At 44.2% G+C, this 17,263-nt stretch overlaps 1 protein-coding gene across 2 annotated transcripts in view; it reads right to left on the bottom strand.

The window, feature by feature from the left end:
- Positions 1–2,093: 2,093 nt before the first annotated feature.
- Frs2 (fibroblast growth factor receptor substrate 2) overlaps positions 2,094–17,263 on the bottom strand; it is a 75,772-nt gene continuing 60,602 nt past the window's right edge. For both annotated transcript variants that reach the window (XM_052165128.1, XM_052165129.1), the window contains 6 exons: positions 16,894–16,982; positions 12,917–13,008; positions 10,609–10,795; positions 9,360–9,518; positions 8,767–8,930; positions 2,094–6,985 (listed from right to left, as the gene is read on the bottom strand). In XM_052165128.1, the coding sequence (XP_052021088.1) occupies positions 6,035–6,985; positions 8,767–8,930; positions 9,360–9,518; positions 10,609–10,795; positions 12,917–12,982 (1,527 nt within the window). In that variant the 5' untranslated portion in view covers positions 12,983–13,008; positions 16,894–16,982 and the 3' untranslated portion in view covers positions 2,094–6,034. The remainder of the gene's footprint in view (positions 6,986–8,766; positions 8,931–9,359; positions 9,519–10,608; positions 10,796–12,916; positions 13,009–16,893; positions 16,983–17,263) is intronic.

The raw sequence follows: 17,263 nt of genomic DNA, 5'->3' as shown, positions 1-17,263 counted from the left end.
CAGGAGAGATGGCTCAGTTGTGTCAGCATTTAGAAAAACTGGTTTCTCGTGCAGAGGGCAGGAGATTGGTTTTCAGCCCCTGTCTGGCAGCTCTCAGTTGCCTGTAATTCCGGATCTAGGATTTCAGGTTCTCAGGCTTCCAAGGATAGTTGCACACACATACAAACACACACATAAATTAACATTTTGAAAGTTTTTAAATAAAGCAAGCTAGCATTTGTGATAGTGCCTAGTAGTTAAGGCATTTTACAAGTCAAAATTTTAATTTCTATGAAAAAAAAGTTGTCAGTATTTAAACAACACACTACATCAGTTGCTTTTGCTGTCTGTGTTGATAGGTAGCTTCTGGACCCTGTGGATCTCAGTGTGGACTGTACTGACTGCTCTGGTAGTGAGTAGGAAATTCTTTTTCAGTATGTGGAACCTCTATAAAAGAATCACTATTATACTTTTTATGAGGTGGGACATATTTAGGGAAACCTAGATAGCCTTCAGTACACAAGAAATGCTTCTTCCAAAACCAATGTGCATTTCCTAGGATGCATATAGGCCTTAACTACATAACTGAATAAAATATTCATAAGGAAGCAAACCTCCAGAACCTGAGTTACACACACACACACACACACACACACACACCTTAAAAACAAAGAAAAACAAACAAAAGAAATTACACTTTCCTCAATTCTCCTATGGAATTTGACTCTACTGTCATTCTAAAGTTATAGAAGTTGTGTGTAATATGTAATCTATATCTTCAGGCTTAGTTCTTTGGAAGGAACAACACTGTCTTCTATTATTAGTGACGGTGTAACTGTAGATTTTTTTTTTTTTTTAAAGGATGAAGACTGCTGTTTTGGTGACTAGCACAGAGTCAAATTTAATCCATCTGTTAAATAAGAACTTGTGACCAGTCACTGTCCCCAAAAGATCTTCGAAGGAGAAATACATAAGCAATTCAAAGCAGCTTTCATATTCTGAGCACTAGCACCCTTGTCCTCAAAGACGCTCCGCACCACACCATAGCCAACTTGAGCATTCTCTAACGTGTGGCCCATGCACACACCCAACCATTTGTGCGTCTGTCTGCTTCAATGATTTCCATCCCCATCTCTGCTATACTAGACAAGACTTGGAAGTTTCTTTCAGTCGCTTAAATAAGGTCTGGGTTCCCAGAACTGGGTGAGATAAATTGGAATGATCCTGCACATTAGATACTAAGATGGTCTGCCAAATTAATGTATAATCTTTAACACAGTATATGTTCGCTTTGAAAACAAATTTGGCTGGAGATGGCTCAGTGTTTAGGAGCACACACTGGCCTTGCAGAGAGGACCATGGTCTGTTTCCCACCAACCAGCCTACTGGGGGCTGACTCCCTCTTCTGGCCTACATGGGCACTGCATTTACTTGCACAGCAACACTTCCCAACGTGAGACTAACACCTTTATCATAAGGTGTCAAGCAATAATACGTGGAATATAAATACAGTAAAACTTTATGTAAGTATCCAACCAAACTTTTATTTGGGTTTTATTGCAATCTACTTTTGGCAATAAGGGGAAAGTGGCCATAAGAACTCATCAGACTTTATTCAACAAAGCAGTTCTTCATGAACGCTTAAGGTCAGGTCTCGTCAGCTCAGCTTCCAGCACCAACACGTACCTCATCATGGGCATCTATGCCACAATGGTAACAGTAAGGCATTGCAAGATGCTATACAGTCTAAGATCAAACCACATTTTACACATTCTAATTTTAGGATAGTATACTAATGCAATAAATAAGAAAATTTTAGAAGTGTTGCTTAGCCCTTGTTGAACAAAACTCCATTATTAGCTTATTCTTTAAGTACTCCAGTTAATAAAGGCTTGATTGTACTTCAAGGACTCTGACTTTTCCAAAGATTAAAAACTAGTTGTTACATCAGAAACAAAGCTTTCGAGCACAGCACCCTTGTCCTTAAAGTGTGTTTATATCACATATAACTTCTTACGCCTGACAATATGGCTTCAACAGCAGAAGAGTTCTACACTCGGACAATGACGGGGCAGTCCTCCCACGCCCACGGCCTCCAGAAAGCCACACTCAGCCTCAGTGTAAAAGGTCTGTTTTACTGCCGTGCTCCAGGACACCTGACATTGGCACTGATGGGGAGCAAGAACAAAGACAGAGGGCCAGAGGGCCGCGACGCTGCCACACACACAAGGTTTTATCGTAGTCACAGTGGTTACGTTTGCCAACCCAAGATTAACCTGTGATATAAAACAGCATTAAAACACAATTTATGCATAGTACAGTATCACGTCTTTCATTAGAGAAATATGGAATGTTTAGAAATTAACCATAGGGGAAAATTCATATCTCATATACAATTTGGCAATGGTAGTCCCACTGTAAATAACTTTTATAAAAGAAAAATTAAAATCTAATAAGCTACCTTTATACAAAGTTGCTATATTTATGCCTTTATGTAGGAAAAACATTTATAATGCAAATTAGAACATACAATAATCTTACATTATTATACAATGTAATGAAAATAGAAACATAACACAAAGTCTGTCTTTTATAAAACATCTATTTTGCATTTGCTGATGTGAATTCGGCACCCTAGTGACTACTGTACTATCTATACCAGCTTGTTTCCACGCTGTCATTGTCCAATTGCCAGAGAATTTCAATGATAGGATGCTATGAAAGAATTGTGTTACACCCTGAAAATTGAGGACACAGGGACGGGAACCGGGCAGCGAGACGGCAGGGCGCTGGTCTGCGCAGAGCACACTGTGCCCAGGGAAAGAATTTCAGGCTAACTCTTCAAGCCAAAATGTTTTCTACACATGCTGTTATTTCGTACCAACACCTTGATTCTAATTTGGCAAACATTAAAGAAAAAGTAAATAGTACCATATACTTCACATCAGAAATATGAATGAGATGCCAATACATTACTTCTGAATGATGTCTCTAAAGAATATATATATATATATATTTATACATACACACTACACATTGCACAAAACACTTGGGTATTGTGGGTAGAAAACAGCACAGGGGAACTGGGAAGTACTTGTTAGCTTGTTAAACCTTTGCCTTGAGGCAAACGCATGGTGGCACATTGCTGGGAAATTATGAAAACATAAGGCCCTATCTCATTTTTAATAGAACTTTAGTGAGGTACATTTATATGCTGTGCCACAGATTGGGGGGGCGGTGCAGTGGGGAGCATAAACAAACGCCAGTTTGACTTACAACAGTGTGGGGTGGGGGTGGGGACAACATCACTATCTGTAATGACAAAGACTGCTTGGCAAAGTTTCCTAAGTCCGAAATGATGTGGTCTGTTATGGATATGCTGAGAAGTGAGCCTTTTTGCTGAGTCTTCAAGAGTAAAGTGCGTGTCTCATCACTCCACAGCAGGGGGAGAACAAGGAAATATTTGCCAGTTTTCTTGGAGGAAGGGAGGCAGAGAGGGAGGGAAGGAGGGAAGGCACCATATTTTCACTTTTCAAAGGAAGATGAAACTGGGAAACACAACATTCAGAAAACACTAGTGATACCCATATCAGTCTGCAGTCCTGGTCTGGGAAAAAAAAAAAAAAAAACAAAACCAAAATGTTAGGATCTATATGGACTAAAAAAAGATTTTATCTGGGGAGAACACAAGAGAGCAAGGATTATATTTCCAAAACCAAAAAGTGGGGTTGCATGGTCTAGTCAACAAAACCAATTATCTAAAATTAGGTTTGTTTCAGAAAAATCTGAGACATATGGCTACAAATATGTGGCAATAAAATATCTCACTCTAAAATTCATCAAACAGTAATAGGTGCATTCTTCCAGGACTGAGCTAGATGGCCATTATGAGACGACTGTAAAGGACACAGGTGTTCTACATGACTGATTAAACAGAAACAAGGGAGGTTTCCAGAAGACGTCTTGCAATCAACACACCTGTCTACCTCTTCCTAATATTCATGTTGTACCCTAAGATCAAATTCCTAGCAGACAAATTGGTCACGTCTGCGTTCTCAAGCCATACACTACTTAAAGCGTAACTGTAGGCAGGATATCAATCAGCCAAAAAGTATAAAACCTAATTTGAGTCTGAAGGGGAAAATGAAGAGACCAAAGAAAGGACAAAGCATCCAGCCTGCAGATGGATGGCCGTGCAGACCAGGCCCGAGGTGGAGAGCTACTTCTGTGTGGCCGTGGTCCTCCCACCCCACATCACAAAACCACCACGGAAATTTGGCACAATTAGCAAGCTACTCAGAAAGGATGAATGCAACAGTGTATCACACATGTAAACTGCACACGTAGCCACTACTCTCCTGAAGAGAACAGCACGAATTTTAGTTCACAGAGGGAACAGTGCGCTGCGCTGTATCGTGGCCCCACTCCACCGCTCTGCTGATCAGTCACTGTTCTGTGGTGAGTTCCTAACTATACTGAATGCTGGATGACTAAAACTGTTTCTTGTTAAATCTGCCCTCGTCACATCTGGTATATCCAGATCATAACACGAAACTTCCTCAACTTGAGAGAAAAGCGTAAACTATAACACAAGGCTACCGGTCTGCCTGGTCCTCCCTTCGCTTTACTGTACAGTGGTCTCGGAGTGTTCTTGATTTCCAAGAGTTCAACATGTGGGTCTCAGCAGTGTATGGAAACTATCCCTTTCACAGCAGCAGTCATGACACAACCGCATGCTTGAAGACGCCCCTGTACCTGCTATGTCGGCAGCCACATTAACAGCTCACCAACATCATGGGGTGATAAGAGCCCAGTTCCACGGGAGAGGATGGCAGGGCAGGCCTGCAGTGGGGCTCAGACAACCCCTGCTAAAGTGCTGCGCAGGGCGCCCCAGTGAGGACAGGACCTTCGGGGACTCACATGGTTAAGAGTATCTTCCTTTTCCTCTCAGCTACTAAAGAGATCACCCATAGACACAAATGAAATTTCAAATCCAAACAATGCTTTTTTTCATCAACTTGAAAGTAAACAGCAGATAAATAAACACTGGACAAGGGCAACCCTGTTAGAGAATAATAGTCAGTTCCAAATGGACCTTCAAGACCACAACAACAAGATGCAGACTAAGTAGTAACGGCAAACACACGATCCCATCTCAAAACAATACACAACATTGTACTGTAAGTTGAAAAAGATATTACATAACAAGATAAGACAACCCAAAGACCGAAGGGGAAAACAACTGAAGGTCAACAGGAATTTAATGGCACAAATGTCTCCAGAAACAATGTGTTGTCAACAATCTATCACAAGGAAACACCAGGAGATCATGGTGTAGACTTTCAAATGTTTTGGGGTAAAAGTGACCTGAGACTGACTCCTAAACCCATCATAAGTCTGAGTAAGATGCTATCTGGACACACCCTTCAGATGACACAGGAGATGAGGACACAGAGCTGTCTCCTGTCTGCCTTCCAATACACAACTGGAAAGAGACTGGACTCTTTCCAGTACCCTGAAGACAGAGGAGCTGACTGGTACAAAAGGAAGTGTGGTTCTCTTTGTTTCTTTTACACAAATTTGGCCCAAGTCAAAAAGCCCTTAACTACTGAAATAAAATCCTCACGTTCCCTGCTGGAGACAGTGCAGGGAACTGTCTTCAGAGTCCTCATGTTCCCTGTGCACAGTGACCCATGGGGACTCCTCAGGGCCTAGAGTTATGTTAGCCATGCGCATCATCGAGAGACTTTAGAAAAGGCTCACATGCCAACCACACTTAGACATGGGAGCTATGCACACCCAGAAAGCGAGCACAAAGCCAGCCAGCACAGCACCCACTTCAATTCTCATGTTAAGTAGGCACTGTGAAAATGGGAGCTGCTGGACAAGGAGGAGACTGTCGTGACATTAGGGTCTTCAAGGAGTACCTGCTCTGCATTCATTCCCTTTAAAGATGCACATGAAATATTCAGAAAACAAAGATCAGTCTACATAAGGAGTTAGTGTAGAAATGAACATGAAGCATTGCATCTTCACGTCGAAGACCTTCCCGGGCTCACATGGGGAGGTCGGTACTGTTGTGTCTCGTCTTCCTGGATGTACCGTCGTCTCGTGGCAGTGCTTTCTGCAGGTTGGACATAGCAGCAGTCCTCTCAATGTCTATCACAGCGTACAGCTCTGTGCGCCGCGTGGGGGTTTGTGGGAGGGGAGTGGTCGGCGTTTTTGGAGTCTGAGGGTTGTCAGAGTCACTGCCCCCCTCCAAATCCACCTGTATATAATTGAGTTGCCTATGTTCTAAACTGGGGCGCCTGATATCAAAGTTAAAGACTGTCGGTGTGCAATCCCTGCGCCTCGAATAGTCTATCTTGTGAGCACTTGCTGGCACTGTTACATTCTCTGTGTTAACATAGTTATGCATTGGGTCTAGATTATTATGGTAGCCATTTAGAGATGGGGTCTTTGGTCCTAAATTGTCATCTTCATCCCTACTGAGCTTGCGGGCTTCCCAAACAGGAGGCAAAGACGGTAAATTTTCATAGTTTAATAGTGCAGGTCTTCTCTGCGCTGAGTTGTTGATATTCTGGGTGTCTGAGGTGCTGGCAGAAGTCAGGCGACCTCTCCGGGCCCCTGAGGCACCTGGGATAGAGAGCCCATTGATATTTTCATACAGCAGTTTGTTAACAGGGGGCACATCTCTGCGTTCATCGCTGTCATAGCCAGTGTCCCACTCTGTGCTACTCGCCCCACCCCCACCGACTGGGTCTTTTCCAAGGTGCTCCAGCCGCTCCTTTTCCATTAACTGCTTCTGCACAGGGGTTGGTCCTAGAACAAACTTGACGCCTTCAGGCCTAAGAAGCACTCTCGGGTCCCTGTCTTCAGAGTCACTCGGCTCTTCTTTTGGTGTGCTGCTTTCGGCGTTAGAAACCCTGGCCTCTGGGGGAATGTGCACACTTGCACGGTTTTTTCGCTCTTCTTGCACTCCTGTAGTATTAACATAAGTATGTACCTAAAAAGACACGGAGCAAGTCAGTCAAGTGTAAAGCTAAAAACGAAAACAAGCTGACTCTCAGGGGGCTAGAGAGATGGCTCAGTGGTAAGGAACACTGGCTGCTCTTCCAGAGGACCCAAAAGAGTTCAAAATTCTTAGCACCCACCCACATGGCAGCTCACAGCTTTCTGTAACTCCAGTGCCCTCTTCTGGCCCCTACAGGCACTGCACACGTTAACACGGGCAAAACACCCATACACATAAACGTTTACAAAGATACTGGTCATGTCAATTCATCCTATTTATTTATTGAAACAGGGTCTTACTATGTAGGCCAGGCTAGCATCAAACAAGATTCAACTGCCTCTACTTCCCAAATGTTAGGATTATTGATCTGTGCCACCATTCCTGGCTTACATACGTTAATTTTATCAATCCTCTTTAAATGCACTGTTACCTTAAAATGTTTGCACTTCTCTTTCTACCTAATTAAAAAGCTGGAAGTAGGGAAAGTATGCAGAAAGCCCTTAAGTTATAAAAAGAGTAACTACTTTAAAATAACATGCAGCACTATATTGAAATAGTATTGCATCCATCAGGAAGTCAGCTGACCATGGTGATGCATACCTATAATCCTGGTATCCTGGCAGAGGCAGGAAGACAGACAGGTTGAGGCTATCATAGGCTATAGAACAGGACTCTGTCCACCACTCACCACCAGAGGGGGGGGGGGAAGAAAAGAAAAGGAAAGGAAAAGGAAAAGGAAAAGGGAAAGGGAAAGGGAAAGGGAAAGGGAAAGGGAAAGGAAAGGAAAGGAAAAAGGAAAGAAATCAGAACCAAACAGGCTTCTCTTCTCTTTCTGCAGCTCTTAGGTATTAACACATGACTCAGAAGTTAGAAACAACAAGCATGGAAGGAAAAGGCAGCTCTGTCACTATCTCCTCATGATCCAACTCGATAAAGTGGAAACCCCTCTATACAATTTAGAGATGCGAAATAGCTGCCACCTAGTAAGGTGTCGTCACTGCTTAGAAAGGCCCGATGGTATTGCAGAAGGCAATCTACAAGTATCTGAAGGACTCTACCTAAGAATTTTAGGATTCAAAACGAACTGCAAAACTGAAGTAGATATAATTATAGTGAATAATATAAAAAGTTTTAATATGCAAAAACCACAAAGAACTATACTTTAAAAACACGAAAAAACTCTTAATCATAAATGATCATACAGTTTACAAAGGATAAACTTATCTGATAATATATAATGTTCAAATACTTGGCTCCACATTTGAACTAGTGAGGCACTCCAAATGGCTTCAAACAACCTCAACAGCAAAATCTACCTTTCTATCTACAGTTCCCTGGTAACACAGACTAAAACATCAAAAGCAGCATAAAATCTTGACCCACGGACAGTTATTCTATTCAGAACTGACTATTAGTTTGCCTTTCTTCATCGACAGCTGTACCTCTCTATGGACAGACAAACTGCTCGCAAGTTTCTTCAATCCCAGCACTCAGGAGGCAGAGGCAGGAGGATCTCTTTGAGTCTAAGACCAGCTTGGTCTGCAAAGTAAGTTCCAAGACAGCCAGAGCTGCATAGGGAAACCCTCCCTCAGAAAGGAAAAAGGAAAGTGAGGCTCCCCGGACATCTGTGCACATTACAGACATGCTAGCAATGTATGCCACTCCTGCAGCTGTCTGTGCAGAAGTCATTTACAGGACGGGAAGTTTCCGGCACTAACACAGGTACACTTTAACCCCACACAATCAGTCTTGCGGACAGTGGTAGACCTTACTTGTTCCTCAGCCACAAGCAAAGGGTGTGTGGACTCTTCGCCAACTGAAGGTAAGCGAGCACTTCCCACAGAAGGGTGCCGGCTTGAGGGGTGGGAGGAAGCATCTCCAAACGACGGGTAGCGGGGATACCCATTAGGTAAGTTCTGAGCACCAAGCCCTGGAGCTGTGGTTTGTTTGTTGCGTTGAGAAGAAAGGCAGGTAGGTCATGGAGTAGGGCAGAGAATAAAAATGAATGAGACTTAACACACACTGGGAGTTTGTGACATTCCTGTCAAGACCCAGAGCATAGGAAGCAGCTCGTGCAGTCTGACCCCATCGACTGGCTGTTCTTCCAACACACACACACACACACACACACACACACGCCCCCTTGCACAGGCCAGACAAACATTTCCAAACTGACCTATGCTCCTACCTTTAATTCACATTCTAGACGATGTGACATGCTCAATGTTTTCAAATGTTTGTAACTAAAGCTAGCAGGGGTTTTGTGGCTGTTCACCACCATTTCTAATTGTTATAGATTACATATCCATAACCTGTATCTTATAAATGTCTGACATGCAATCATGGAAGGAAACAGGGAACTTACTTGTAGGTGTTCGAGGTGTTCTCGGGACTTCCGATTCTGTCTGATGGCTAGTCCTGTCTACGACGGGCTCTTCCACCACATTTATACTATTATTTTGCATAATCTCTTGCAACATGTTAAATAATTCTTCTGCACGGGCACACTTAAAAGCAAAAATGCCTACAAATATAAATCGAGAGCAAAACATGGTAACCATGCCCTTACAAAGCTCTAGGAACTTTGGCCAAAAGAATTTCCTTTTGCACTAGTCAGTCATAACTGCAGAGATTGACTCAAAGGACCAAAAACAAATGACCGCTGTCAGATTTTCCCTCCAAGGCTCAAGGAACAGTACAGAAAGCAGAGAACTGTCAGACCCAAAGGAAGGACAAGGAGTGGTCGGGAATGCTGACTTCCAGGGAAGAGAACAGCTGCTACCGTGCACGAGAGAACTGAACTCATTAGACCCATCAACAGACCCTATCAGTGGGTAGGAGAGCTGGCCCAAGGGGCTTTGGTATAGATACACTTATAGCGTAGTCATTGGTAAGGTACCTATACCCCTGAACAAACCCTCACACATGAGCCTGTAAATAACTCTAAATGAAACTCACTGAATTTCCCCAAGCTGTCGTCCCTTGGCCCTGCACACACCAGTGACGTGAAAGTAGATGGGGACTATCTAGGAGAAGACAGGGACGAGCAAGGTGGGAGGTGGGCTGATCAAGCTCTCTTATGTACACATGTGAAAAGAACAATGAAGGCCATGCTATGTGTAATGAGTCCATGGGGATGAGACTTTCAGGTGTGAGACATGCAGAGAGGAAGACATGGGAAAGAGGCTTCGTGGCGGTCTGGATGAGAATGATTCCCACAGACTCAGATCTTCCAATGTCTAGTTCCTATGAGCAGAGCTAGGAGGTGTGGCCTTGTGTGTCACTGGGAGTGGGTTCTAAGGTTTCAAAAGCCCATGCCAGGCCAGTGCTCTGAGCCTGCTGCCTGGGATCAGGACAAAAGCTCTCAACTACTCCATCAGTCCAATGTTTACATCTTTGCCCAAACTGTCCTTTGAAAGGACAGTTAACACTTAGTTTCTAGCAAGTGCACAGTGTTTAATGCATGCTTGGTAAATGAATTTGTAATTTATGTTTACCTCCCAAGTGCTAGGTGTGCAAGTGTGTGTCTCCATGCCCAGTCTTTTATGCAGAGTAACTGGAAGGACAATGCTTCAAATACACTATCATCTGGAGAAAATAAAGGCTTTCCCTACCTTGTCCAGTTTGACATCTTCGACCACTTTCAAAAGAAAAGAGATTTGAGTCATAGCCATATCGCCGCAGGCAGAGGTAGTGCCACTTCACCGAGTCCCGCTTCCGGGTGTAGAGAACCAGTTCTGTGTCTGTGAGCTCCATCACTCCAGAGCCCAGTTCATTCCCATCGTCATCCACGTTAATGACCTAAGAAGAGAGCAGAGGCCACTGCCTTTATTTACTACAATGTAACAACAATGTACTCCTGACAATTCTGCCCACTTTCCTTCATGTGCCACTTCAAACCACCAGTGTGTGCAGGGAATGCACTATGTCCTGATAAGGGAATACCCGTCCACATGCACATAGAACGCACACATTCCCAGGTAGTAAAACAAAGTCTGACTGTTTGCCTGCTGAGAAACGACTGCAACAGAGCCCGCACAAGGCAGCGATGGAAGCCTAAGGTGGCTGAATGAAACAAGGCCCTTTTCAGGCTTGAGCAGGATTAAGTTTACAGAGGAACTCTGGCGGCTCACAAGATTCACGACTTGGCATGAAGGTGCGATGCTAAAACAGAACAAAGAGAGTGCCTTTGTTTGTTTGTTTGTTTGGTTGTTTGGTTGGGGTTTTTTTGGATTTGATTTTTTCGAGACAGGGTTTCTCTGTGTAGCCCTGGCTGTCCTGGAACTCACTCTGTAGATCAGGATGCCTCGAACGCAGAAATCCGCCTCTGCCTCCCAGAGTGCTGGGATTACAGGTGTGTGCCACCACCGCCCTGCCTCCCCCCCTTTTTTTGGGAGAAAGCACCTTTCAAAGAGACCAAATTAAGACAGGCACAAAGTCCATCTAACAAGAGGACTGCACTCTAAGCTTCAGAAAATACCCAGAAAGCTGGTGTTTGGCTCAGTGGTAGAGCAGGTAACTGGCATGCCTGAGATCCTGGGTTCCACTCCCAGTGTTACAACAAAGAAAATGGCCAAAGACTAAGAATAAAGGGTAACATACAGAGAACTGTTATTCCTGGAGCATAGACAGACGACCTACATGATCTACATGTACGCCCACCATTTGCTCCCCCTAACATCGGAGGCTACAGGCTCCCACTGCACCATGGGAGGTGAGGCTTCCTGATCACACACAGTGCCCAGGAGAGCCGAGTGTTGAAACAGCAGGGGTTGCACTTACACAGTGCCATCCTGAGGCCAGACTGTAAATGACACTAAGCAGCCCTGGGAGCAGTTAGCCTATTTCAGCACAGTTACTGAAGGATGACAGAGGACTGACTGCATGCCAACCTCAGGATGGGTCACAGTGCAGTTCAGAAATCAACCAGACATGGTGGCACATACATGCCATCCCAGCTAGAGGGAAGAGGAGGCCTGGACGGCACACAGCCTTAGACAGCGAGCCTCTCTACTAAGAAAAGCCCCTGATGTAAGCACGCGTGAAGCTGTCTCTGAGACAGTAAGGGCGCCAATGCTCACCTGCAGCAGCACTTTCAAAGTGTCAGCCTGAAGAGGGGGCCATCCAGTCACTGTGGACATGCCTAGGATGAGGGCTTCTATGTGCTGACCATGTGCTGACCATGGCATACAGGATTCTGTTCTATACTACAAGGCTGCCCTGAGGTGCTATCACACTGTATCCTAAAGCAGTGGGCTCACAGACCATGTACCAAAACCTCTAAGACTCATCCAAAATAAAATTATTCGTCGATATAAGATTTTGTTACAGTAACAGAAAGCTCACAAGTGCTGAGCTTGTAGTCTCAAGAAAACTGTAAAATGACATTTAAAAAATTATTACCAAAACTATGTGATTAGTTGGACGAAAACATTCCAATGCAAACTAACAGCTCCTGTGTTGGAGGGTTGGTCATACTGTGGCAGTATTGAGGTGTCAGGACCTTTAAGAGCTGAGGCACAGTGGAAGGTCCTTAGGCTATTGTGCCCTCAAAAGGAATCAATATAGCTCCTGTGAGACTTCAGGCAGTCCACTGTTGAGATCTCTCCCATAAGGAGGCAGTCTACTAAAGGGGTTCTTGGGCAGGGCCGGCGCTATGCTGACTCATGTCTTCTCTTCAGAACTGTGAGCTAGCTAGGCACACCTCTGCTTTGCCTCCTTAGCTTTAGGGATGTGTGCAGCCGTGGAGAACAGAGTGACAGCCCACACTGCCGGTAGGAAAGCACTCTCATTCACTCACATACAAAGGGCACACTGGGGGAAGGCGGGGCTACAAACAAGGCAGCCTAGATCAAGTGTCTGAGTATGCATGTCCAATGAGGCACAAGGAGAACCATTTGTAGTTCTGCTGGTTTTACTGACCTTAAACTTGTTCCGATGGTTATCTGGGACAGTGTCTTTATCTGGACAGCTACAACAGCTACCCATGGCTTCTTCAGAAGACCATGTGAGCACTAAATAGGAAATAATTTGAAGAGAATTGTTATACACAGGACACAAAAGATCCCAAACAGGGAAAGACCTCAAAGCATCTCGTGTGAGCACAGTACTGTGGTGCAGAAAATAAGGCCCAATAATGTTGATGTTCAGGACTAAATTTCACTCACCTAGTTGGTCAATTACGCTTTTGATAAGAGTAAATTATACATGCCACAGAAACTCACATTTCCAGTTTCATTTATAACAGTTGGCATATTCTAAAACCTTATACCACTATCTACATAATTAGCTTACAGTCATTCAACAGTTAATCAAGAAACCAATCTTTTATGGCTTATCAGGAAATTCATGTCCTTCCTTAAAAAAAAAAAAGATGGACACATGCCTTTAATCCTAGCAGAAAAAAGCAGCTCCCTGTGAGTCTGAGGCCAGCCTGATTTACATTCAAGTCCCAGGATACGGGTTCAAGAGAAGGCTCAGCAGTTAAGAGCACTGATTGCTCTTCCGAAGGTCCTGAGTTCAAATCCCAGCAACCACATGGTGGCTCACAACCATGTATCTGTACAGCTACAGTGTACTCATATATATAAAATAACTAAATCTTAAAAAATAAAAGGATGCTATACTTTGAACCATCAGGTATTCTGACTCATTATTCATTGTAGTACCTTTTACATATTCTATTCTATTACATATTCTATTATACCATAGTTCATTGGCAAAATCAAAGACTTTACACAATATCAAATCTTAAAACAGAAGGTCAACTCAAAAGTCCGCCAGTAGCATAAAACACACAGCACAGGGCAACCTGATATCTTGTGTATTTAATTCTTTGTCATAGAAGGTCAGATAGGAAAGGTTACAGGTGAGACTCGTGTTCAAGGACATTCCAGATGAACACAGGAGAATGTGAGGCACTCCTGAACGAAGGGGAGCGGCGGAGTGACCCTGCTGCTTGCTACACACACACAGCCATAAAGCCGTTCAAGACACCTCTTCACCACTCTCAGGTTTAACCACGAAACCCTCCTCTTCCTCTGCTAACCTACCTACCTTACTTCAGAGAACAGACTGCCTTCCCCCACAGCAGTCTACTGTCTCCTGTCCTTCCACACAGCTTTCTGTGGCTTCCCTTTCCTGACTCCGTACTGGCTGATTTAGAATTGTTTTAGACATAATCATGCATCCCCATCTAAGCTCCCCAGGTTGTCCTGACAGCAAAGCATCCACCATGCTTTGTACATAGCAGGAACTGGGGTTGGCTATCTATGTACACACCATTCTCCTCCATCATGAGCCCCTTCCCAGTACAAGCAGGCCACACGCACCCTTGCATACCTGGTGTTCAGTACAAAGTAGGGACTTTAGGCCATTTGTGAACTGCTCGGCAGTTACAATTAAGACAAAAAATCATAATAGTATATATATGCCTGAAGAACAAGAACCTCCAGTGTTCCACAGGGAACTGTCACGGCCTTTTTGTTGTTGTTGTTTTTGTGTTTTTAGTCAGGATTTCTCTGTGTAGCCCTGGCTGTCCTGGAACTCACTCTGTAGACCAGGCTGGCCTCGAACTCAGAATTCCGCCTGCCTCTGCCTCCCAAGTGCTGGGATTAAAGGTGTGTGCCTGGCTTGTCATGGCCTTTTAATATGTTCTGTGGCAATAGTTATCTGTCTGTACTGACTTACTCCGCTGCAATCTCTCTGGAGATAGGCCCCTTGTCTTCTTCATTTCCTAGGGCACTAGCATACTGTCCATCATAGTGCATGTTCCGTTTTTTTGTTTTGTTTTGTTTTTTACCAAGAAGGGCTAAATTATTAAATGGAAATTTTTTAAGTTTGCAAAAAGATGAAATTGATGGAAACATTTTGAAAATCTTAAAATTACATAGCATTCTTTCCCCAACCTCCTTAAAACTCATTCATTTTAACCACAAAAGGGAGATACTCAGATGTGTGTTTAAAATGCATTTGCCTGCAGAATACACCTGAGTAAGATTAACTCAGAAATCATCAAAACCCTGAACTAGGATGAAGCCCGGGCAGCCCAGCAGCAGTAGGCACAGGAAGAAAGTGATGATGCCAGAGAGCCAGCCTGCAGTGCTGCGGGGCTCACTGGCACCGAAGAGCAGGCACCGAGGTCCACCGTGTGGGTGCCTGGTACCAGCTCCACCACCAGACTCTGGTGGTACACACGATGATGGACTCAGCTTCGACTCCTCACCTGAAGCTACAAACCAAGACTTACTTATGTGTAAATATGGGTTTGCGGAGGAGCTTAGACTGCACGGACGCTGAAGCTATCAAGTGAAGGAGGCCGGAGGCGGCTGGAGACAGTTCAGCACTGAAGAGCACGCAGCAGTCTGGGCCAGGACCCAGGTGTGGTTGCCAGCACTCTGATGATGGTTCCTAACCACGAGTAACTCCAGTGCCTGGGATCCACTGCCATCTGACCTCGGAGGGCTCATGCACACACATACATATGTATACTCATGCATACGCTCAAGCCCACACACAGAAAATAAGTATGGGATGCTGGCCTCACACTTAAAACTGTCCTGTCTCAAGTCTTCTAAGGACTGAGATTACAGTACTAAGTCCTGAGAGCACCACATGCATAGTGTTCCTTAAGGTGTCATATAATTAAAGAAGCAGATTTACAATCAATGGGTCAGAAAAAGGTTTTCTCTTTTGTAAAAACCAGAGGGAAGCGTGTATGGGGAGCCTAACTAACAGAGTGGGCTGAGGCCCTAAAGGGGCTGAGGGAGGTACAGGGGCCAGACTGTGAGGTCTAGGTGGTAGACTCTAAAGCAAGAGAAAAAAATAAGAATGGAAGGGACTAGAGAGGTAACTTCTGGCTCCTACAATTATCTGTACAGCACACATGCACACACACACATGCATGTGCATTTATACACATATGTACACTCATGAACACCGCCATACTAAAGGACCAGTCAGTAACAACATCAAATAAACTGAAGTTGATGACATCTCCCATCTTATAAAATATAAGACAAAGGTTGCAAAATGAGGGAACTGAAGAGATTAGTAGATAAGTGAGTGACCAAGAAGATTTTTTTTGGTGCAAGGACCTCAGCAGAAGATGGGAGTCAAGATTATGCACTCGGCAGTTAGAGAGCTTGACTGATCTAGGGTCTGAGGGCAAAGGAGACAGAGAAGTTACAGCGTGTTCTGGTCAGGAAAGAAGCAACAGAGGGAAAGCAGAGGCTTAGCACTAGTGGGGAACTCCAGCTGACGGAACACTGGCGAGTGTGCTACACAGCTCCTCAGTGAGGGGCCGGTGCCCTGATTCCCCCCCCCCACGCGTGCCCGCCTCCCCACGCGTGCCTGCCCTCCCCCACACAATGCCCTCCACTGCGAGGCCCTGATTCTAACAGCTGTGCACTGCCTCCAGGATGGGGGGGGGGGTGCACTCAAGTTTCTGCACCCTCCTTCGGAACCACACTGTCCTAGGCACAGGGAAAGGCAGGGCGCTGGAGTCTGTGCTTCTGAACAGCAGACTGGTTTCTGGAGGCCACAGCTCTGTGCTGACAGCTCCTAACAAGCACTGGTGTTTTAAACCCTGGACAGAGAACCATGTGAGCTCATTAGCACATTTCTGCAAACCACAACTCAGCACGTATGTGAGGGTCTTATGCTCCCCTAGAACACAGCTATCTGACTGCACTTAATAGCAAGAGGGAGCTTCGGTCTGCAATCAAAAATTCCACAAATCGGCTGAATAGTGTATATTAGTAAGTACTGTGTTAGTTTAATAAAAGCCATTTGTCCTTATTTTTTGGGGATAGGGGAGTCAGCAAATCAACACACAATATGGTTACATTCAACAAAATCACCTTGATTGGTCCTTTCCTTTAAGGCAAATTTCAACTTACCTAGATCTGGCCATTAATATTGTTAGCCTCTGATGCTGCATCAGGAGATTAATCATATTTCAAAATATGTCTTCGTTTGTTACCTTAACCTAGAAATAACAGAAAAAATTAATCTCTTTCTGGCAGTTGAACCCAGGGTGTCATCATGCTGAGTGCAAACATTAACTGAAGTACATGTCTAGCCCCGAGACATTGTTTGTCATAGATAACATGGCTTCTTAAAAACTACAGGTCTCAAGACATATTTGACAACAATAAAAGGAGATTTGTTTTGAGTTTTAAAGTATATTTTTAATTAGTTCTTTGAGAATTTCACACAATGTTTTATAAAAAAAATCATTTTTTATTTTTATTTTTTGTGTATATTCAT

This window comes from Apodemus sylvaticus, chromosome 20 (assembly GCF_947179515.1).
Source record: "Apodemus sylvaticus chromosome 20, mApoSyl1.1, whole genome shotgun sequence".
Classification (NCBI taxonomy): Eukaryota; Metazoa; Chordata; class Mammalia; order Rodentia; family Muridae; genus Apodemus; species Apodemus sylvaticus.
The sequence above is the reverse complement of the archived record's forward strand: the minus strand, read 5'-3'. Positions and strand labels throughout refer to the sequence as shown.